A 24,711-nucleotide genomic window follows, 5' to 3' on the forward strand; every position below is an offset into this window, starting at 1 on the left:
AACCACAGACGGTGGGAGACGATGGTTATCATTCAGAAATACTTTCCCCCAAAACTGAGAATAGAAACATCTAAAAAGAATAAAAACAAGAACAAGTGAAAGTAGGACAGTTATGTAACATACTATAGTCAAGTTGTTTATGTACAGTACGTTTCTAATTATTTGAGTGACCTGCCGAGGAATTAAAACTAATTATGATCAGACATTTGTTAACGACCGTTATGACCAAATCAAAACGTTTTTTATTGTATTTAACTCTGAAGTGGAGGTGTAGCCAACATGGTTCCTCTGAGCACCTGTTAGCCCGCAGAGAGCATACAAGACCTTAAACCTAGACTGTCTCCTGATACATGTAGCCTCTTAAAGGTGCATTATGTAAGAATTGACCACAGCCGCCAACCTGTGTGTTGAAAAGCCCTGAAAACATCTGAATCAGCTTCTTGCTATGAGAGCTGAGGATGCACATCAACAGCTTATGTTCTGCCAATTTCAAATGATACATTTTCATATTTGTCTATCAATTCTTTTCTCTTTGATTTTAAGTGCGGGTGCTCATTTAGGGAAAAGTGATGTCATGTATCTCTGTGCAGCAGTCAGAGTTTAGAGTTCATCTTTGATGAGTTTTTGACAAGAAAACACAGGAAGAAATAAAACCTAAGAAGAAAGAAAAAGTCCTGCTGCCTGACGAGGTAATTAGAAACATTTAACATCTGAAGGGGCTTTAAATTACCAGTAAGTATTCCCAGAAACCTGTGTGAGGCCCATGTTCTGGCCCTATATAAATACAATGGACTGAAGTGCATGAAGAAGTTTGATCTGTGATGTATTCAGAGTGGATCGTGAGCAGATAATAGATACAGATAGTCTGTCATCAAGCTTACTGCTCTGTGAGGCTTATCAATGTTTAGCAGCTTTAGTGATTACCATGTTTACTAGCTTAGTTTAGTGTATTAGCATGCTAACATTTGCTGATTACCACACAAACTGCAGCTGAGGCTGATGTGGATCTCATTAATTTTGCAGACATTTAGTCATCAAACAAAGTGTTGGACGAATTGTAATTATGACGGCATTAACTGAAAACGGGTCACAAATGTTTTTACACTTCATCCTAAAACGGAACATGGATGTATCAAATTGTTGAGACATTTCATATAAAACCCACAAATGTGAACCTTATTGTGGTAAAAAACTAGAGAAAAAGTCTGGGAATCATCGGAGGTAATTAGGTTTTTACCTCCAAATCTCGAACGAAAAGTTTACAATCGTGCGTTACAGTGAAAGACAAAAAGGACTCAAACAATTAAAAGTACATAAAATGTCATGTTTATTTTGTTTGTCATATTTTTTACTTAGCATTGTAAATCTATTTTCAAATAGAAAGCATTCTATACAGCATCAGGCAGGAAATGTCTCACTTTTTACACATTTGCTGTCTCTTTTGATAAATAGAGGGAAGAGGCGTGTTGGGTCACGCTAGCACGCTGTGGTAGTCTGGTGGATACACGGTTATATTTAGTGCAGTTATTGCATTACAAAGCAACCATCCCAAAAAAAAGTAGTGCAATTTTTTTTTTTCTCTACTCACACAAAAAGAGGAAGTCCAGATGGTCTAAGGCGTTTAAAGTTTTTCAATGTTAGGCTTAGTATTGCATACAGAATAAGACAGAGGAAACTAAATTATAACCCTTGTAAAAATTGTGCTTCATAAATTGAAAAAATCTCAACTGCTTTTATCAGTTGCTAAATTGGTCCGCTTTGAAAAACATACTCTGCCAAAATATAATGAAAATAGCTAATTGGTGAACTAAGACATGCAGGGCTTTAATAATTCACTCATTCCTTTTCATCACAAATTAAAAAAAATCATAGGCCTGATCTGGGACAATTTGTAGTGAGTGACTTTTTAAAAGTGCATCGACCAGTGTCCAGCCAATATTGTGGAAAAAAGATTCCCCAATATTAAAGTACATTGTGGATAAATAAACTGATGCATTCTGATTATTTTCTTTTTTTTAGTAATAGTGTTGTTAGTGGTGTGAGGAGTGAGTAGCCCCAAAGACAAGACTATCACTACAAGACAACGAGGAGAATCAAAATCAATGCATTACTAAAATACTTAACTGTAAAAAGAATCAGATTTTCATGCAACACTTGCATAGATTTTTTTTCTTTTTTCTTTTTTTCAAATCATGCTGATTTTTTTTTCTTCAAAATATACAGAACACTAGATAGAGAGGGAGAGAGAGAGAGAGAGAGAGAGAGAGAGAGATACCTGTGAGACATGGAAGCAGTAAACCAGTAAATTCCTAAAGCCGGCTGTTAACGGTATCGACACTGTACGTGAACGAAAAGCAGGTCGCTGCTCGTCAGCATCACGCCCGAACTCATCGTCGTCGTCATCGGCTCGTGGACTAAAAAACGGCGCAGGAACGGAATGACATCGTGTCACGGGTGCTACGAGTCCTTCAGGAGCACGACACATTCGTTACATGGAGTTGAGCTGCGATGAGTGTGTAGGACTTTACACCTGAGGATCTGCCTTGGTTAAAAACCGAATCGACTGTAAAACTGCAGAACACAAAACAATGTTTGGCAAAAAGACGCACAAGGGGGGGGTGAGAGAAGTGTAGAAACTGTGGATGCTACAATCAATAACGTGCTACAATCGAATTACAGGGCGATCGGTTGGGGGTCGGAGACACCGGGTGGTGCTTGGAGGTGCAAAAAGGCATGCAAGCTTACATTCTCTGAAGCCTGGATTTGAAGAGGAGCTGCAGCTGTGCAGCATGTGCTTGACAAAATGTGAATGATTCAATGTAAACAAGCAGGTTGGCAAATACTTCATCCATTAAAAGATAACATTCCCTTTCTTTGTTGTGTTTACATTCTCTGTGCCCGTTTTCAGATTTTTAGAGGTGTTAAGAGAGTGATTGTGCAACAGCAAAGACAAGCGATGCCCAGAACGTACTGTACTGTACTGTAGGTGACACTGACGCTTTACTGCTTACTTACATTGTGAGACTCAGTCTGATTAACTGCATGTGTCTCCCACCTGCCGCACGCCGCCTTCAGAGTACAAACTGACTCAACACATGGATGGCAACATTTCTCTGAAACAACAAACAAGTCCATATTAACAAAATCAAACAAATATAGTAGCAATGAAACAAAACCGGGTGCCCATTCAGTATATACATTGTAATCAAATGCATTACTATTTCCCATAAATGGATTCAACAGTAGACATTCCTACATTAGTTTATCCGTAAAGATCATTCACTTCCTGTTCTGACGTAAATGTGCAAATAGTCTTAAAATAATTATACTCATACATGCAATAGTAAAGAGTTTAAAAGTCTTAGGAATTTTAAGGCCAGTATATGAGACATCCTACAATAGAGAAACCTTTAGGCGAAGCAGCTAAAGTTTGAGTTTGCGTACAGCTGGTAGCCTGAAACCTTTCCATTGCAGAGGTGAGTAGCCCTGTTGACTTTTATCTGAATGTGGAGAGGTCGTTACATCCCCTCGCTTTAGATAAAGTGGGAGTCTGGAAGAGTGTGACTGGAAATTCTCTGAACTAGACACACACAGGTGTCTGCTTAATAAACTGGGCATCTGTTTCTCTGATTTAAGCTTTTTTTGGGCGACTTTTTCATCTCTAAATTGTTTGGGAACGGTCGGAGGGCTTGGGGTGATCTCGGTGCTGATCTGGAGGCCAGATCGGTCCTCAGTAGGTGTCTCGGGGCCAGGGGCGGCTGCGCTGGCGGTTGTTCCTCTGGTTGTGACCTTGCTGAGCTTCACGCTGGAGCAGCCTGTCCTGTGACTCGTGCCCATTGGCACTGTGGGCACTGCCTGTGTGCCCACGGTGAGGGGGGTACATGTCCCTGTATGTGCGAGCATGGCAGGGGGAGGCGTACTCATCCTCCTCCTCTTCCTCCTCCTCTTCTTCCTCCTCCTCCTCCTCTTCGTCCTCCTCACCCCCCCTGTGGCACGGGCTCCCCCTCTGGCCGCGAGACAGGGAGTCGCTGGCCTCGTCAGACGGCATGAGACTGTCCTGCTCCAAGGGGGAGTGGGCCTCCTCGCCTGCCTCCTCCTCCTCGTCAGCCTCCAAGCCCACCGCCTCACGAGGCTGCGGCTGGTTCTTGTTCTGGAGGATTTGAGTAGTCATGGAGGAGAAAAAGAAAGAAAGAGTCAGAAGAAAGCTCTGAAAGTAGGACAATATCTCAAAGAAGCTTCACACTACATATATTCTGTTCTGTTTACAAATAGCACAGACAGTTTTTCATAGACAGCAAACACACACAGCGTAGACAAAATAATGCAAACACGACATGAAGAAGGACTTTAAAGGAAAGGTTCAAATCTACCTTAAAACAACGCTCACATGCGTGTTTGTGCTTTGTATGTTGTTGGCTGAATAATATTGAACATTAACACAAAAAAATTACACTATTCACAACCCCAACTGAACCACATGCATGTTAGTATGTAAAACACGGGACCTTTGGCAGCCATGTTTCACATCTATCATTACTGAGGTATTACTGTCGCATTTACATGTATGTTGTCATGTTACACGGCAACTTGTCTTCTTTTTTTAAAATCTTTACCGGGTTTAATCAGCAACATCCAAGTATTTACTGTGTTTTTTTTTTTTACATGTCTCAGGTTAGTTGTATATGCATGCAATAATGTCACTAACATTTGTTATGCATGTTTTTTTTTATGTCTATTCATTATGGCAAATTGTAAAGTGTATTTTCTATGAAAGGGTAATTATTTATCTAACCATATGAAAGTGGATGTGAATAATCACTTCAGGATTCAGTACAACCTGGAGAAAGAATCATAGCACCAGTAACTTTTTCAACTGAGATATCGGCTTGTCATTATTCTTTAAAGACAGCCTTAAAACATTTGATTATAGTCCTCAGCTTCCAAATAGCTGAGATAATTACAAACAATGCAACACAATAGCACTTATGATGACAGTTAGTAGTCAGTTGTCAGCTATAAATCAAATCTGACAATCAGCACTTGGTAATGAATCACAAAAGGAATCACAGCTTCCTTTGATTTTACCAGCAATGTTTCAAAACATTGGAGCGGTGGTCATAACCTTCAAGTAAGCATCAGAAATAAGACAGAACAGTACAATATATACAACATACTGTGTATGGAGATAAGGATGTTAATAATGGGCATGCAGCAGTGTTTTCAGCGTGATAAAGTCTCTTCAAAGTCCTTTTTCATTAGTGTCATTTCTAAGAAATGGCCAAAATTCGAAAGTGGCTCCAAATCTAAAGGGGGCAGCAAAACCGCGTACTGCTGCTTATTATACTGGACTTACGCTACTCTACTAGCTACTAGCTGCTGTTAGCAAGTTGCTCAGTTTGCCGTGGAGCTAGTAACCGTTCGAACTGAACTGAACTAAACCGGACAGCTCAGTGGAAACGAGGCTAAAGTGGTCCTGTTAGCTGACGAGAGTCTGCACCGCAGTCAACCAGCTTCCAAGTGGCCACAGCTGGACACCAGACTGGGACTGAACAAAGCCTCTGAGACAGACAGATACCAGTTTGAAGACAAGGGACTGAGAACGGACGAGAAGACACGGCAGACAGGGACAGAAGAGGCATGAAGTGGTAGAGGAGCGAGAGAGATTCAGCAGTCAGCAGCGGGCGGTGTGTACAGCAGGAATATTTTTGCATCTTACTCATTGAATTGAGGATTTATTTCGACCAAACCAGAGGTGACTGTGGAAACAAACCAATAGTGTTTCATTTTGACTATGGTGAGTTTGAATGAAGTGAATTTTACGATTAGTTAACGAGGGAGTCCGAGTTCGGTAATGGATGGAAAAAAACTAAAATTCAGAAGGTGTGCGGTAGTATTTTGCTGTTTAGTGAAAAAATAGGTATACAAGTATTTTCTGTCCTGACAGTTTATTACTCACAATCGGCTATTCTATCGGACTGTCGCCTCTTGCAGTAAAAAGTAGTACATTGGGGCTAGCTGGTTAGCATGCTAACTTCAGTAGACATCTCTGCAGCACAGTAGAGAAGTTCCTTGACATAACGTCACTACTGTTGTTTCTTCACACGCAAAAATTCTGGCCATTTCTCACAAATGACTGCTTTAAGTGTTGACATCGTTTTGTCTGTGTGTATACAGATCAATACTACAGACAGCGAACAGAAGAAATGCCAGTGAAACAGTTGAATGGATGGTCAGGAGGTTACATTTGGACATAAAATGTTATTGTACTGATGTTATGGTCTCTGTTTATTGTGGTGTAAATTATGCATTTAGATCAGGTGAATACATTATTAAAGCATTGATCAGATGCCTTTCATTAGCATTCAAGATAGCATCATCTGCCACTGTGAGCCGGGGCACCATTCACAAAGCATGCTTGGAAAACAATCAACGCTGATTGAAAAATAGAGAACAATGGTCAGATTTTGACATTTCACACAACCGTTTTATTTCTTTCAAACATTACGTTCTTAATTAAGGTGTTTATATAAAAGCTGCTTTGTGAACTTTCTCCCAGAAAGCTTGTGGAGCAGTGATTCACCTGAGACCATCAACTAAAGGAAAAGAAGGCAGGATGCAGTGGAGAAAAACACGTCATTTTTTCTGTGGTGAGATCTGAATGAATAAAATGCTGTTCATTCACTGTCTCAGCCGCTCTGTTGTGTTCAGGTGTCGGGAGGAGTGTCAGAGGGGATCGTTGGGGTTGAGAGTGCAAATATATAAACCCTACTACTCACCCCATTTTGTAAGCGATCATTCAATTAATTCCTGTGTTTCAGAAAACTGCAAAAATGTTAAGCATGGATGAGTGAGAGGACAGACAAGACAACTGGAGACAATCAAACAAAAACAAAGGAGTGAGAATCTGAGATGAAGAGCTGGTAAAGACATTGACAACATACAACGTGTTCAGAACATGATTCCTACTTAAGAGTCTTAAAACAGTATCAAAACGGTATTTCTTTTCGTGCTCTCCTGCTTTTTAAACAGATGACGACAAACTCACCTGTAGGCTAGAGATGGCAGAAGGCGGGGTCATCAGACTCTGCTCCAGTAACGGGTTCAGAGGGGTGTTGCCTGGGAGGTGAGTGGCACGCCAGTAGACCTCCAGGTATTCAGCCAAATGCTCACATGCATCTTCCAGCTGGTTCTCATCCAAAATGACATCAAACATATCCTGCAAGTCAATAAAAAGAAAAGGAAACATCAAGAACTACATAAATCTACATCCAGCAGCTAAAAAAACCAAAAGTTGAATTATTAAATCATTAGACTGGTATTAGACAACTTTTTTGCTTTAACTTATCATTTTGAGGTAAATACTGATTGCACAGCGTGATGGCTTTAGAAAAATGACACTATCCGCTTATTGATTAGTTCCCTATAAACCACACTTTCACTATGATAATCGATCCGCCGCCAGACAGGATTTTTCTCGGAAGAATGACGGTTACATTTTGGCACAAAGGAAGTGCATCTGCCATTGCACAACCGAAACAGGAAGGGGCACTGTTTTCTGGTCACTATCCACGGGTAACGGTGGAACAATGGGAATAACTATGGAAACTCTTCATTGCAAGAGAAAAGGAACCCTGCTGATGGAGGAGGCAAAGAAGGCGAAGAGGGAGAGAAACTGGGGTAAAACAAGAGTGAATCGGACGGGCATTTACTTGATGGAGAGCGCCGTAACAAAACCTGCCTACTTATTAATATAAAGTTTTTCATGGCGGCATTAGAGGAAGAATCAATAGGCTTCAGCCTCTGGGCACCATGAATGACTTTATAAGTTTAAGTTAAGGGACTTTAAAGTCACCCAATACTTATTGAGACCAGGTGACGGACATGGGGCCACACTGCTAGCATGACTAAAACATAAACTAAAGCTGTTTGTGGTAGGTGCTGCACACATTTCTCCCTCTTCTTTACCTTGTAAATACAACTTCTTTATACACAATATTGATATTGTACAGGTTGATAGGGGTCAATCAAACATTACAGCAGTAGAAAACAATCAAGCCACTTTCTTCACTCACAGGGGGGCACTGAGAGAGTTTGTCTGCAGCCATCATCTGCACATTCAGGTGCTTGCTTTGAGACTTCCCCCTGGATTTGACCAGCCTCTGGAGCACCTGACAGGAAGGTAAAACCAAGGTCAAGGATGATGAGGCAGCCTGAATCCAACATTCGTGACTGAGGTAACCTGCTGTACCTTTGGCGAGGAAACTTTAACGTAGACAATGATGGGTGCGAGGGAGGTTTTGGCTAGCTGGGCGGGATGGTTGATGGTGTCCGCGTCCAGAATCACCAGCTGCAGGGTTTTGGCAAGCTCAAATATCCTCTCAATCTCACTCTGAACCTCCGCTGCACAGACAACACACATTAGATTTTGTAAGTTTGATCTCATTGCTTCTTTTTACCAAAAGACTGTTTTCATGCTGACATAAGCGTGGTTACCTAGGCTGGAGCGAGTGTTGGATCTCTCCATTATGGGTCTTTTGTTGAGGACGGATCTCTTGGCTAAAGACAGGTCGGCAGTTACACGGGTGATTGAGATTCTGCAAACAGTCATAAATAGGAAAAGTATGCTGATCAGGTTCATTAAAGTCCCGACTTTCCACAGCTGCAGAGATTATTCTGTCATCTCTCTGTTTTTTACTGACCTTCCCTCAAATCTGTGTTTCAGGAAGTCAAAAAGAGCTTTCTGCATCATATCCGTCACCTAGTCGGGAGGATAATGAGAGAGAAACAGACTGTACAACGTCAAGTGACCAAAACATCCAGACAGGAAAAACTGCTTCTTTCCACACACCATCACATCATGTCAAAGATCAATTTAAGTAGGCTGCATTACTGTACAAACCTAAATATACACAGTGATGGAATGTAACTAAGTACATTTACAGCACTCTCAATGTAGTGAATGAGTGAGTATTTCCCTTTTCTGGTACTTTATACTTCCACTCCACTACATTTTGAGGGCAAATATTGTACTTTTTACTCACCATATTAATTTAATAACTTTAACTACTAGTTACTTTTCAGATGACACGGTATTCAAACTACTTCAACAAGTACAATTTACTCACCAAAAACATCTAACACTCAATATCAAGAAAACTGTGTGTTTGTTTTTTTTAAGGGCTCTGCCCTCATTAGAGCTTTATAGGTTAAATTTAAAGGTTAATGAACAATGTGTTGACGATGTGCCAGATGTAAAATGTCTTAAGAGTCCCACCAAAGAATCAGCGAAATTTTACAATGGAAAGCATGGCTGCAAACTTATATACAATTAGATTCTTTCCTTCTGCAAAGGTTGTTTTTTCTGCCGTGTTAGTCTTGTTTGTGGTTTGTAGGTTGATTGGTTTGTCAGCAGGATTACACAAAAAGTACTGAACAGATTTCCACGAAACATGGATGGAGGATGGAGTGCGATTCTGGTTAAAGACTGTTTACGGTTCCATGCTGCAAATAGTTTCATGCATTCCATGAAGTTATTATGTAACCGCCTTCTTCACAAATAAACTATGCACTGTGTGTAAGTATATCGAGAAAAACTAGAAACTGGACTCAAACTCATTGTCTGATTGATTCAAACAACAAAAGCAGCAGTGCATGAACAGTGAAAACAGTGTAGTGTGAGGTAAAATCACTCTCTGTCTGCTGGAGGTGAAATGGGGAGAGTCTGACCTCATAGCCCTTCAACGATGGTCCCACGAGGACCACCGGCCTCATAGAGGGCACCACGTCGTAGGGAGGGACGTGTTCCTGCCAGAAATAGGGGAGGACGAGGGGAGAGGGATGAAGAACAGAGAGCGTGGGTAAGAAACGATGGCCGTTGGGTTTGTTGGTTGTGTGAAGCTCAAAAACATAATCAGGATTTCTGCAGAGCTCACCAAATTAAATTGAGCACTTACACCACATTGAATAGATGCTTCTTTAAATACCAATTTCACAGGTATAGTCAAAGAATAATGTAAACAATGTAAGGCTTTTTAACTGAACTGAATTAAATGCTTTGTAAGACATTTTTGTCTGTTTTATGTCCAACACTACTTATTATGAGCACATGCACATCATAAAGTGCCAAAACCTACCTGTTTTTGCTTCTGTTTGGCTTGTGAAAACAAGAAAATAACAATCAATGAAAGGAAAAATAAAATACCAGAGAGCAAAGTTGTTTTTATTCCAGTGTAAATAGGGAAAGACTTGTAGTACTTACATTCACCTGCAGATGGTGGTGTGGTCCTCCAACCCCCAGTCACCATGTCCCCTAAACTAGAGGAATTACCCCCTGTTTTCCTGCATCAACAACAACACCAAGTTATCAAACTTATTCTGTATGAAAGACTCCTCAGAGGAGCTTGATATGATCACTGACCTTTGTTTCTGCTCCTGTTTGAGTCTCATGGCCTCCAGTCGTAGGGGGCTGGGGATGAAGGTGATGTCTGCTCCTTCTTTTACTAGCCGACCGATCCACCAGTCATTGTTATACTTCTGTTAAGTTCAGAATGACAACAGAACCTTGTCACGTATATCTGTTGTTTTAATGTCACAGAGGGGTTCATTATCAGCATCAACAGATAATCACTCACTTCTTTGATGTGCAGGAAGTCTTTGGCATCGAAATTGACTGCAGCTCCTTGGACGGGACAGTCCTCATCCAGAGCTCCACAGTAACTCACATTTGTCTTTACTGCAAATGCTACAGGTTTGGACTACAGCCACAATATAAAAGAACAAGAGAAAAACACTTGTCAGTATTCAAACCGGCAGTGTAAACGTACAAAAGACTGTGTACCAGAGGTTTGGACTAGACTAGAGTCTGGTCACTTTACTTGACTTTAACAGCGTATCTATGAGATTAAAAAAGTGTAGTCATGTTCATGTCAAAAACATGTTTTGCGAGGTCACTGAGACCTTGACTGTTGACAACCAAATCTAATCAGTTCATCCTTGAGTCCAAGTGGATGTTTATACCTGAAATTCCCTTAAGGCATTCCTGAGATATTGTGTTCACAAGAATGGGACAGTAGGAAGGGCACCTCAAAAACAAAATGCCTCTTACACCAGCTATCATGTGCAAATCAAATCCTTACTTTCCTGACAACACATAAACTTTGACTGTTCGACAGCAACAAGTTAGGAAGCAGACAGGGAGGGAAAGGTGCGTTCAGCACGTGGGATATAAAGACAATTCTGTGGTCAACAAGGAACAGACACAATAATGCAAACATGAGGCTCAAAACTGAAATGTTCAACTTTGTTTGATATTTGAGTTGAGGTTAGCATTAAAGTGGCGAGCTACAGCTTAAGCTCATGTTAACTAAGAGCTAGTGTTAACGTTGAAATCATGAAATCAATAACTGCCAATGTGGTCACAAGATCTCTTTGTTCACAAGAAGATTTTGTAGCCCACATTTCCTTTTTTAAAACCAATAAACAAGAAGCAATGTCTATTAGCTATCAGTCATAGAGGCAGGCCAACATTAAACACCCTGACCTTTACCTGCTGTTGCTGCTGTTCCTTAATTCATGATTAGAGGTTTGCCATCAAAACAGCATTTTGGCTGTAGATCAACAGTAGATTTAACTCTTTAGTTTGGCCTAAAGTCTTTACAAATAGTCGGGTTAGAGAAGCTGGTTAGATGGTTTATCTGTAAGATGTGTATCAATGATGAAACAGAATGTGTTTTACTTGTGTGAGGAGATTTGTGCATGGCAGTTGGAGGATTCAGACCTCACCAAAAAGTTTGGCACACGGTGCTGAGCCGTGTATATCTTACACTGAACGGTGAGGCTTCTGGAAGATCTGATGACTTCACTAATACATATTTTGACTTACAGAACTGTATGTGGTAGTGTAAATCACTGTATGATGTACCTTAGCTCTGTCGAGCTGCAGTTGTGCCTGGCGCTCGGCTTCACGCCGATACGCCTCGCGGTCCTCCTCTGCTGACAGGTCTGAATCCGACGGTCTACTGGTGTACGAATCAGCCGACCCCTGTCAGGAGACAGAGAGATGGACATGGAATAAGATTATTATTAATATTTGCAGAATTTGAATAAATAATTTCATAAGGTACGTTCAGATCATCTAATCATGCAGAGATTACCGAGATGCAGTACTATGAGGTTACATAGGTAGATCTACTGTTTCTGTTTATACTTCTGCTTTCATCTGTTTTTCTGTTCCACAGTCTTTGTGTGCAGGTGTGCATGCAAATGCGTGTCTGTATTCATGAACACATTCATGTGTGAGCCTGTGTGTATCCGCAACACAAAGCTTTGCTCTCCCACACCAGCCATCTTCTGGTAGACCAAATATAGCACAAAGGAGGCAACTGCTTCCTCTTCTCTCCTGCTTGGCCCCACTCCATTCCATCATCCCCCACAGTGCAGCACATATACATCCTTTATTTCCCTGTTTATTCTCCAAGGACATCTCCTCATTAGCAAAATATATGGTGGCTATCATTTTTCATTGTACGCGGTTAAAGGACATATCCCAGGGATGGCTAGCACAATATGCTGAAAGCAACAGATAAAGCACACAGAGAGACATTTTACACAATGTAAATGGTGAAAATTGCTTGATAGGTGCTTTTGGCTTTTATTCAAAACCTGTTAGGCTGTAGTTCTTGTGGTTGTTTTCTTAAATGTCCATACGTTGTAGAGCTGAAACATTCAGTTGTTTGAATGATCAGTTGATCAGTAGAAGATTAATCAGCAACTATTCTACTAATCATTCAAATCTTTTATGAAATAAAAAAGGCTAAATTTAACTTCTAGTTTGTGAAAGTTTTTCTTGTTTTGGTTGTCTTAAAAAACGTTAACCTGAAGATTTTTCGTATTTTGACTGTTTTGTTTTGACTTTTTTCTGACATTTTTTAGCTGAAACGAATAATCGACTAATCGAGAAAATAATCAGTTAATTGATAATGAATAAAATTGTTAGTTGCAACTATAATTCAGATATATATGTATGTTAAAATAATCTTATTTCCAACTCAGCTAGTAACCATGATGCTGTTTTCAAAAGAGAAAAACATGAAAAAGAGAAGAAAATCAAGTGTTCTAGATGCAGTTTGAGTCCTGTATATGTGTGTGTGTGTGTGTGTGTGTGTGTGTGTGTGTGTGTGTCGCTCTCCTATATTTGGCATCTTTTTGGCTTCTCTGAAGCAACTCAGTCCTGAATCTGTCAGTAAAGAAAACCGCTGCAGCAAAAACAAATCCAAGTCAGGCAAGCGAGTGGTGAGACAGGAGACAAACAAAAAATAAAAAGAATAAAAGAAGTGACGAGGGAGACGGACAAGAAAACGTAAATAATATAACCTGTAAATAAAACCTGTCACAGGTAACTCCAGTATTCATAATTACATTCATGTATACAAAGAAGATAAAGCAAGATGTAAAGAAACAAAAAACCCCAGCACATAATACAGTTTTCACTTTGGTTTTCCTCTCCTCCAGAGTGCAGTGACTAAGTCCTGGTCATCCATCTTACCAACATATACAAACGAATCCTCTGGAGGACCAATTAGCAACAGCACAACAAAAGGAAATTCAGGCTAAAAATACAAAAATAAAGTGCCCAGATATGAAAAACAACCACCACCTTTGCTTTCCCTGCACTTCAGAATGCATATATTTAGTCCAAAATAAATTTGTATCCACAATACCACTTCAAGTCCCAGAGAAACGGCGAGCGAACACCTCTCCTCCTTTATTTTGTGTGTGTGTGTGTGTGTGTCTATGTTAGATAACTAGATCTGATTTCTAGCACTCACAAGCTCTGCAAGGCAACACTGCACCAGCGCCAGAGCAGCACCGAGAGAGAGAAAAGGAGGGTGAGGAAGAACGGGATAGATAGAAAGAGAGACAGAGAAGGAGGGGGTGAATATCTTTGACAAGATACACTGAAAAGAGAAGGATGTTTACGAGGACGGAGAGTGACTGAAGGATGGTTGGAGAGACGAGAGAGGTATAAACGATTTATATGACAAGATAAAGCGAGGCTATCTCAAAGAGAAGATGAGATTAGAACATAATAAAATGCCATGAAGGAGTGGAGTGAGACCTAGATATCTATCCTCATCGTAGATAGAAGAAAATAGGGGAAACACAGCAGGAGGGGGGAGGAAGGAAAAGGACCGTGACCATGAGAGACAGAGACGCACACAGATAGAGACGGACGGATAGAGTTGCATACCTGGCTGATTAGAAGGACGGCGCTAGAGCCTGATAAAGACATGAATCTGAATTTTCTCACTGTGACCGCTTCCCTGTCTTCACTGGGAATGCACGCAAACACACACAGACATAAAAGTGGAATAAATATGGTGGTGGGCGCAGGGGAAAGGCGTTATGTCAGAGAGCTGTTTAATGATGTTAGAACACAGAGAGCTGCCTCGGCTGTGATTGCTATTCATTATTAATGTTTGGACGAGAGGCTGTGGACCTCTGTTGCGCACTCTTTGTCCTGGATATCTGTTTTTGAAAAAAATAAATAAAGAAAGAAGTTACCACCATTGAACTAAACAAAAATCTACTGTATGTATTTTGGCTGTGAAGCTAAGCTGCAATGCAGAGTGCAACAATGTGAGTACATCTTTATCATCTAGTCTGAGAATGTCTTGTTTTTTTTTTTTACTGCTAATGTCCCCGTCTGGGGGCTAAATTTAACTCTGTTCCTTCCTATTCAGCTTCTGTGATTATTCTTCACACACTGCAACACTGATGGCCTCAACTCCACAGGGACGGGCCAACGAGGAAGTGTGTCATCCAGCTAGTCGGTTTCACAAAAGAGAACAAGTCATCCTACAGTCTAGGGACAGAGCAGCAGGGAATTTCTACATTTATTTTGATTTTACTTTCAAATGTGTTCTTGTTGTTTTTTAGCAGGACATGCAGACATGCCTTCACTATTGGCTCTGTTGTATAATTGTGGGTAAATTAACTGGTTAACCATGGAAGAGTTATGTATGAGGCAACTTTAAAGCAACAATCCTTGATTGAAAATGAAAAACTAAAGGCAAGATTGGAAGGCACCAATCCCAAATTGATTGATAAGCCTTTCAACACGAGGACACTAGACAAGTAATTAACGTTTTCTGATGTTATTAAACCTCTGATAATTGATTTTTGGCCCATTGAGAATGGCGATAACATGGAGAACATGGTGTGGTTGCTCAGCTACTAAATGTTAACAAGTTGTCTGTTTGCTGCTTGGTGCTGAGCAGCAAGTGCACATCAGAAAATAGCTGCCTGTTGTGGCCGAATACAAACTGAGGGCGAACCAAAACAGTAAAGTTAGGGGTGGTAAACCAAAACAACAAGCTAAACGAGGCTGAAAAGCTCTGTAATAACCTACAGAGTGGTGATAAGGCTTGGTGAGGTCATCACTACGACTTTGAGCGACTCCATTCATAACACACATAGTAAACTGATCCATGGTTAATATACATATATTGAATAAAGTCACATAAAGTTAGAGCTCCGCAGGGAACGTTCATGGCACTCCGCCATTAAATACATTTTAATTTCATGACTTATCCCACTCAGATAAGTTGGAATCCGGCCCGGTGACAGCCAAACTTCTCGCTGATGGTCCTGTTTGCTTATGTAGGTCATACAGATGCATCAGTATTAACTTGAAGCTGTTTCATTACACATTGAAAGTTTCTTTATTTTAATAACGTTTCTGAACCCCTTCGATTATACCCTAAACTCAAGTTAAATATATAGTAAATAGTGGACTTACTGAACCAAAAGGTGCTGATGTTAACCGTTTTCCCTTCCATCCCACAGAGAGATATCAAGGTTGACATGTTGTCATTCACTTAGTTTGAGCTCCCCTCAGATATGCAGCATTACATGGCGATTCATGTTTTAAAATCTTTCTTGATAATGGGGTTATTAGAAAAAAGGAAAAAAACTGGACTTTGCCTTTCCATTTTAATCAAAAAGAACAAGTGGGTTTTTTTTTTATCACTCTCAGTGGAAAAAAAAAGTGGAACAAACATTGGAGTCAAAGGCCATGACCGTTACAACTTCTAGATAAGCCACTCGCACACTAACAAGCATCAACATGTTGACAGTTTCAGAGACATTTTTTGCTGCATAGCTGTGAGAAATTTGACAGTTTAAGAGTCACTGACATGAATTTTGCAGTTTGAACACCAACAAGTCCAGTTAAAGTTGTGTTTGTTCAGCCGGGTGTAAAAATTATTCATGTTCATGTTTGAATAAATGAGAGAGGTGTTGTATGTGTGTGTATCATTTATTGTGCAACCTACTTACTTAATGACATTGTATTTACCTTTGACATGTTGGACAATGCCAATGATAACATGCTAATAAATGTTTATCATAATCATTATTTTAGTCAAGTCTGTTAGCATGCTAATGATGGTGCTCAATTAGGGGTAAGCGATGTCACCTTAATTTACAGCACAACATTTTTAGATCTTTTTGCGGTGATGGTATTATAACTGTGTTACAAAAATAAAAGGGATATTCCACGCAAACATGATTCTACCTGTTTTCTTTCTATTTGTCAATGTAAGGGAACATATCTTAAGAAATAAAGATTTATAGTCTGTCTGATTATGTAGGTTAATTAGTAAATGTAATGATTCATTGTTAGAGTTAAACAAGGGCATTGGGCATCTCACAGCATTTATTTGGAGAAAACATATATTTAAGTACATTTGTCTACAACTTGTCTATCAATTACATTTACCAGCAAACACATCATGATGGATAACAGAGCAAAAAAGCTTCTGTGTAATGTTAACAACAGAGCCGGCTGACTTTCTGTTGCAGAATTAAGTTCCACAAAGAAAATACCTTTTTCAACATCTAACCTACTACTCTGGTTATTTAACCGCCTTCAAACAAGGCTTAACGTTCAACCAGTTTCTCTTGACTGTCCCTTAATACTAAATACATTTGCATTGCTCCAGCGTGCTACAATAGACAAAAAATGGCAAAACTTAGTTTACAAGTTTGAACTTGGTAACAGTCCATCCTTGAGATTGAGTTTTGAAGCACATCATGCTTTTTATGTTGCTGTCCCTTATTAAGAAAGCAGTCAGAAGTAAAATGGTTGTCGTTGTTGTGCGGACATTTTCATGGAAAATAAAGTTAATCCACTGGGTCTTCACTTCCTCAGATGGTGGGAGTAGATGAAGACGATTGTGTTGTTTCTTGCAGACAAAATCTGAGAAATTTAGGTGCTTTGTTTACCTTCCACATGTTTGTATTAGTGGAGTTGACGTTAGCGACGAAAACAGTAGTTACTGGATGTAACTTTAGCTCTATGACTTTATGTTTAGCCCTATAGCTGCAAGTTAACGCATCTACCTTAAAGCACATCATTTTTAATACGCTAAAACATTCATGACTGTATTGCAAAATCCATGTCGTACCAGAATGTGACACCGGTGACATTGATGAAACCGCTATACAGCCCACCCCTATACTGAATGAACAAAAATCAAAATGATTACAATTCATCCTCTGGGGATCATGAATGTCTGCACTAAACTTCATGGCAATGCATTAAATAGTTGTTGAGATATTGCAGTCTGGACCAAAGGGGTGAACCAACAGACTGCCATACAGTAGCCATCCTGGAGCCACAACACCAGCATGGCCAAAAATGATGGGTACCTGGAGAGCAGAAAAAAACTCAAGAATCTACTGCAAGCCTTAAAAACGGTTGGTAGTAATGTCAAGTATACATGGTTTGTAATAAATGGATTAAAAATGGAATACACTCTAAGCTCCTTTTTAAATAATGTAATCTAAAAATGCAAGGAGTGCATGCTAAGGCTAAAATCAGATTTCTCTGCCTTTATTTGCAGGAAGGAGATTCTGCACAACAGCAGAATATATTATTCAGGAGGCTGAAACACCTTTCCCTCAGAGCAAAAAAACAAAAAAACTGCAAGCTCCAGCGATTTGGAAATCCAGCAGCCAAATATCCAATTTCAAAAAGTGTTCGATTAACTGTGCGGTCATAATTCAATGTCAGCAAGTTACACATGCACGGAGCACTCTGATACACAAAGCAATAAATCACTCCATGGTTACATCAATATCAAAGTCAAGATCAGGCATACTGTGTGTTAAATTGATCAATCACGAGACTTGGCGAGGAGCCGCGAAGAGTGAAACATGGGATGACGGTCGGTAATCAAAAAGTAAAGCAGGTGAAGGGATGAGAGAAACAAAAGCGTTTGTCGAAGAGGGGAGGCGATGTGAGGGAGGAAGACAAAGGAGCACAGAGAGAGGAGCGACGACAACATGATGGAAAGAGAAGTTTCGGACGGTGAGAAGAAGAAGCTGACTGTGTTGGAAGTCATTGTACTTACTCAGTCAATGTTGTGATGCTGCTGCTCACGGTCCCTCCCTCTCTACACACTACATGCTGTAAAACGCAGACTGACTGTACCGTGTCCCATCCCCTAACCAGGGACGACCTGCACTGGAGCAGACACCGGCAACACCTTCTTTTCTATTCTTACCCCACCTCATCCCAACACACACACACACACACACACACTCACACACACAACAACCAACGCAGCTTTTGCGTCACTTGATCAAACCACCTCTCTAAATCTACATCCCATTCTCAGTAATGTAAGTTCAACATGCTCAGGTAGAGAGGAAACAGAGGAGAAACTGCTGGTAAAACAACAACACAGCTCCAGATTTCTCCTCCTGTTTCTCATGTCCTACATATAACACATACATCTACACTTATGGCAGCATACTGCTTATTGTATCCTGCTGCAGAAATGAGTCATACTCCACTGCTCCTCCATAGACACCCCACCCCTATCACAGACAAGAAACTATCTGCTCTGTGTGTGAAATTCACTCCTTCTGCATTAAACACTTTGTCATATCACCTACGGTTGTTGTGCGTGCAGGGTGAAGGTAATGATTGAAAAGAAACTAAAGGTGCTCGTGTGAACAATGAACCCACATATCACATCGCCTGAGGCCTTCAAAATGAGCATCATGAATATTTTAAGCCGTGCAATATTCTCAGGGAATCTGGAGATTGTCATTAAGCCCCCCGATCAGGATAACTAATGTCCCCCTCCTGAAGAAGATGTCTGCTCAGCCGTTTTTTCCCCTCCTTCTCACTAACGTCTCGCAGTTACACTGCTTCACATTCCCTCACACCAATGGTGCTCTGCATGAAACAGAGGTATTTTAAATCTCGTGTTTGCAGGTGTCCTACAAATGACTCATTATGGAAAGAAAGGAGTATAATGCCTCTTATCCTTGAAAGGTTACGAGTGGATTTTAATGTGGGACTTATTTTTTATCTAATGTTTCAATATCTTAATTTCAGCTATGATTAAAGCTGCAAAAGCAAATTAACTGGCAACATGTTCAGAGTCATTTTTTAACCAAGAATGCCTTAAATATGCTGGTTCCAGCTTCTCAAAGCTGATAAACCTGATACACCAGGCCGTCCGGGCTGTCGGTGAGCGTCTGTGGCTCTGTGGTGTTTCCCACACCATTGGCACTAGTCAGCCCTTGTTGGCGGTTTCGTGGCCAATTGAGCACATAGAATTGGCAGCAGAGCCCGTTAGTGAGCGAAATCACAGTGATTGGCTGTTTAGCTCAGCGAATCAGTGCATGAAGAGAAACAGAAAAAAAAAAAGGTCGCTGTCGTAGCCATGATTTCACCCATTTACTGCAAATTTACATATTCTTGAAGTCACTATTATATTAGCGAGAGTTTGTATATTTGCAGTATTCTGGTTTCTCCTTTTAAATGACGAATACAGACTACCGCTACCTGGCGGTATGGAGAGGTATTTCCTCTCACGCTCTCAGCTTAGTCTTTGTGGTTTGTCCAAATTGCAGCTATTTGGCCGGGACACAGATGACATGAGGCAACTCAACAGTCAGGGTGTTTGTTGAAAAGCAGGGCCAACTTTGGTTGTTTGATAAAATATACTCGACTACAAAATTACCCCAGTTATTCTGTATTGATTATTTTCTTCCAAATAGAGTTTTTCATTTATTTTACATATTGCAATTTATTTAGCAGAAAAGCAAACTATGACAATGCCAGTTTTTTATATCCACATTACTTATTATTATTTATGAAATATCTACAATATTGTCATAATGCCGAGTCCTAGTATTTATGAGGTGCTTTTGAGAAGATTTCAAAATATCAAGACATACATCATATATTGCAATATAGCCTCAAAATATTATTTTAGGGCCATATCACCCAGCCCTATCAGCTAGTAATGATTAGGTTTATAAACTGTTGAGATATTCAGTTTACTATCATACAATACATAAAGGAAAGTTGGGATGAGGAAAAATCTGCCATTCTTTCTCGAAAAATGACTTAAACCATTAATCAGTTCATCAAATTAGTTTCAGAGTCTTTTTCTGTTCAACGACTAATCAATTAAATTGTTGAAATGTTTCAGCTTTAATTTGATCATTAAAATGAAGGTTTATTTGTTACACAGCATGTCTACTTTAACAACTTAAAACTTATATAACATTTTGTATAAATCCAATAACTGACTATTAATCAGGTAATCAGGTAGGTAATAATCAGGTAGTTGAATGAAAGCAAAATCATCTGCAACTAATTATGGATCTTGACAGGTTTTTTTCACTATTTTATGATGTTTTACAGATTTGCCAATGTGAGTTTACATTAAAAATGACAAGCTCCTGTTCATATCAGATCAAGTAATGCTGGAGCAGCATAACATCTAACTCGGCCAAGTAAAACTGGTGATGGAAAAGCAGATCGGTGCAGCCCAGTTTGACTCGGCTCGGCCGAAAGTGCTGGTGGAAAAACGGCATAATTGTGTTGAACTGAGTTGAATATTATTTTGCTCATGATTTTACCTTTTTGTTTATAAAACGGAAATTGTATCATTTCTTCTTGCAAAAATTACACACTCTCACTTTAAATGATAAAGTGACTGTCAGAAATTAGATGGATTTTTGGACAATCAACTAATCAGTTGACAAAGTTTGAGCACTACTTTATTCTATTGAAGAGGCATTTCAACTCCTTTCCAATCTACTACGTTTTAAGATTTTCAGTGCAGGATTTGGTTGATGAAGTATAGGCAAAAAAACGTTTTAAGACTTCAGCGCTTCAACTAACGTCATCTATTAATCTGCAGAATACTGTCCATTAATCGATTAATTGTTCGGTCTACAAAAAGTCATAAAACAGAAAAAAATTGTTGGATTCTAGTTCAAAACCCAAGACGGATTAGTTTATCATCATATACAACAAAGACTGTTTGGTATTTTTACTTGAAAAATTACTCAAAATAATGAATTAATCATCAAAATAGCTGAGGAGTAAGTACTCCACTTATTGATCACTCAACTACTCCATGCTGTCAGTGTAATTATATGATGTGTGTGTATGTTTTGATGTTTAAATGAACTGTCTAATTGTACCCACTCTGGATGAATTAATCAGGACTAAATGGATATTTCAGATATATTCAACAGACGCCTGTGCAAAAGCCTGCAGGAATAACGAGAGAGAGAGTCTTGTAGTTTCTGTCATTAGTACATCAGGCTCTTTGAGAAGGGATATTTGAATCCTTCCCCCCTCCTGACTTTCCCTCTTTGATGTATCGAGGCTCATGAACCTTGGGGATCTAGCGGTCTGGGATGAGCTCTGCATGCACAGTCCGTCTGTGGCCCGGTGAAACCTCTTGACTCTTCACAACCTAACTGAACAGGGATCAAGTTCTCCCCTCTCCTGGACTCACTGTGAAACTACAACCACCTTTGCTTTACACCCAAATCAAATCAAATCCATCTTCAGAAACAGCACATGGAGGTTAATCAAGACTGTTTTGATTATACACCGTCAAATCAACTGATCTAGATGAGAGGTATGATTAACACACAGCCACGCCATGACAGCGTGAGGGGAATCTGATGCTCAGAAATCCTTTTCTTTGTTTCAGTTACAGATCGTCTTAAATAACATCGAATCTCCATCTGAGTCTTCGGCACGTGCTTGACCTGAAAACATTAATTAAAAAAACTGGGCTGTGTTGGGATTTTGATGTAACACACTCCCACTTACAAGCAGTTTGCTGCTCTCTAGTGGGCAAAACAACAACTGAAACTGAGGAGAAATCTCAGTGGATGGAGATGAAGAGCAGAAACATTCATGTGTTGGATATAAGGATAATAGATACAGAACTACAAATGTGTTTTTGTGGCTATTTAGAGTCCAAAAGAGGAACCTTGATTTCCAAAAAATATCTCAAACCTGAACAATAATATAACTGCTGCACCAATGCCAACACAACAATGGAGACACCTGTTCTGTTGGATAAAGCAACTTTAAACCCTTATAGCTTGATCCAGACTTCAGAGCACAACATGTCCTACGTTTTCCATCACTAGTTACAGTTGTTCCCTCAGTGCGATAATCTGCCTGACTGTGATGTAGCAGGGCACGATGTAGCCAACAATGCATGCATAAATAAGGAAAGAGCAGCCAACAAATGGCTCTGGGGGCTTTTACCTGCCGTTTGATGAAGCTGGATGTTGTGTCAGAAGACGTGCTGCCATCAGAGCGTTTGAAGCGGCTCTTGCGTTTAGGCAACTTCCTGGGCAGCTGTGATGACAGAGACATAGAGATAAATTGAAACCGGCTCACACAATGTGGATTTTTTAAGGCTTTTCTTTATAAATTTGCTGAAATGTAACCCTACATTTAAGGGGAAAAGTGGTATAAAAGTGCTGCTGTGCACCAGACCGGCGACTACAATCAGCAGTGGCTTCACAGAAATTGCAGGACTGACTTAATCTATCTGCACATACTGGTCTGTGTAATGCAGGAGACAGCTCTCCTCGGGCCTCTTGTAACACAGTCCATCAATAAGAAAGCATGGATATTGCAGTGTGTGCTGACAGGCCCTGTAGATTCAGGCTACAGGTGACTCAGAGTCATGGTCTGTGTGTGACTGCCTTTACACCAATACATTTCAGCATACAGGTCCAGCCATGTTACTGGTTTTTCCCCTGCATTAGTGAAGATAGAAAATCAAGGCAGGAAATGCGATGAAACATGAAAACATTAATTCAGAATCCATTCAAGGCCGGATCTCAGATGGAGATTTTATCCTGTTGGTGTGTATATGTGTGTGTGTGTGTGTGTGGGAGAGGCATAATAAGCATATGTGAGCCCACTTTATGATCGCACCCTCTGGCTTTTCACCGATGAAGCATCTATCTGCAGTTTCAATGAAGGCGGAGGTGAAAAAAAAAAAAAAAAAAAGTATCTCGCTGCCAAAAACGCGACGCCTCAATTTCAACAACAAGTAGCGAGACATTAAGCTAACGGTTTCTCACTTCACTCGGTGAGGACGATAGTTAGACGTGTGAATAAAGAAGTAAAGTGCGTGAATTTACCTGAAAATAGTGCGATTGAGAGCCTGTTTCCACAGCAGACAGTGGGTCTGCGGGCGATTTGGACATTTTGACTTGCACCATCTATTGAGAGCGCAGGGAGGCGGGATGCACACAGACATGGGTTACTGGAGGAAACAAGGGACACAAAATACATCTATATGCAGTAGACACAGCGGGGAAGCGGCATGCAGGAGCGAAAAGATGGAGGAATAAAAAAAAACAAAAAAAAAAACGACTGATATCCAAGCTCAAGGCTCGCTTAGACTCCCGGGCAAAAACAAAATGTGTGTTACATCGGGGGGGAAATGTAGCTTAAAGCGAGCAGGAAAAATACCGGAGCTAAAATAAACCGTTAGGACTGAAGCGTCATCGCTCGAGCAACCGCTCAGGTCCGTACTAAGTGAGAGTCTCTGCCGGGGGTGTCAAGGTTAGCTTAACCGGCACGAAAATCAATCCACACTGGGATAAAGCAATATCCGTTTGAATCTTCGTTTTTAGAAGATTACTTTTGCATAAAAACGCTGCTTGTGCGTGATATTTGCGTGTTAAATGGGGTTTAAAAACGGTAAACCCACAGTTAAATAGATATGGAATATTCAAAGAGTGGATCTATGAATTCATAGTAAAGGGGAAATCTGGGGGAAACATTTCTTTCTGCAGAAAAACAGATACACACATATTCAGCCATACACATTATTATTATTATTCAAAACACTTCTCTTAAAAGGTTTAATAGCTGACTTTTAACACACATTAATGTAGGCAAAATGTTAGCATCAGCAGGTGTTACAGCCCGACTGATATATCGGCTGGCCGATACTATGAGACGATATTGGCCAATCACAGATATATGGGTCGACCGACATGGCTTTTTCAGGGCTGATACCGATACGATTAATAGAAATGGAGACTGAAAACCTTTTTTGGGACTGATATTTATTTGCAGTACTATGAAACTCTATGTGTCAAAAAGTACAGTTTACTGGTACTTGACCAATTTAGACACTAGTTACTTTCCCCCTTTAAACGCTGATATAGGCTATTAATTGTGACCTGTTACCAATCAGATATTGTTGTGGGTGGGCAAAGTAAAGTAGCACATATTAAAATTAGTTAATTTTATCGGCAAAAGTCACTGATAGCGATAATCGGAAAAATTATTGGCCGGGGCTGATAATCGGTTTACCCCTACACAGATATATCGGTATCAGC

General features: G+C 40.1%; 1 protein-coding gene across 2 annotated transcripts; it reads right to left on the bottom strand.

Moving 5' to 3' along the window:
* Positions 1–1,303: 1,303 nt before the first annotated feature.
* cacnb3a (calcium channel, voltage-dependent, beta 3a) lies at positions 1,304–23,875 on the bottom strand. Of its 2 annotated transcripts, XM_084367571.1 has the most exons (15): positions 23,500–23,875; positions 22,610–22,702; positions 11,921–12,040; positions 10,632–10,754; positions 10,418–10,533; positions 10,259–10,338; positions 10,134–10,153; positions 9,727–9,804; positions 8,700–8,758; positions 8,494–8,594; positions 8,249–8,400; positions 8,073–8,168; positions 7,046–7,216; positions 6,777–6,822; positions 4,111–4,150 (listed from the first exon to the last, which is right to left on the bottom strand). In XM_084367571.1, the coding sequence occupies exons 1-14, from the start codon at positions 23,578–23,580 to the stop codon at positions 6,793–6,795; spliced, it is 1,320 nt and encodes a 439-aa protein (XP_084223697.1). In that variant the 5' UTR covers positions 23,581–23,875; the 3' UTR covers positions 4,111–4,150; positions 6,777–6,792. The 2 variants fall into 2 exon arrangements, with proteins under 2 accessions (XP_084223696.1, XP_084223697.1); XM_084367570.1 differs by lacking the exon at positions 6,777–6,822 and having other exon boundaries at positions 1,304–4,150.
* Between the last annotated feature and the right edge of the window lie 836 nt (positions 23,876–24,711).

Source organism: Pagrus pagrus (genome assembly GCF_965226575.1).
Source record: "Pagrus pagrus genome assembly, chromosome: 11".
NCBI classification, from domain to species: Eukaryota; Metazoa; Chordata; class Actinopteri; order Spariformes; family Sparidae; genus Pagrus; species Pagrus pagrus.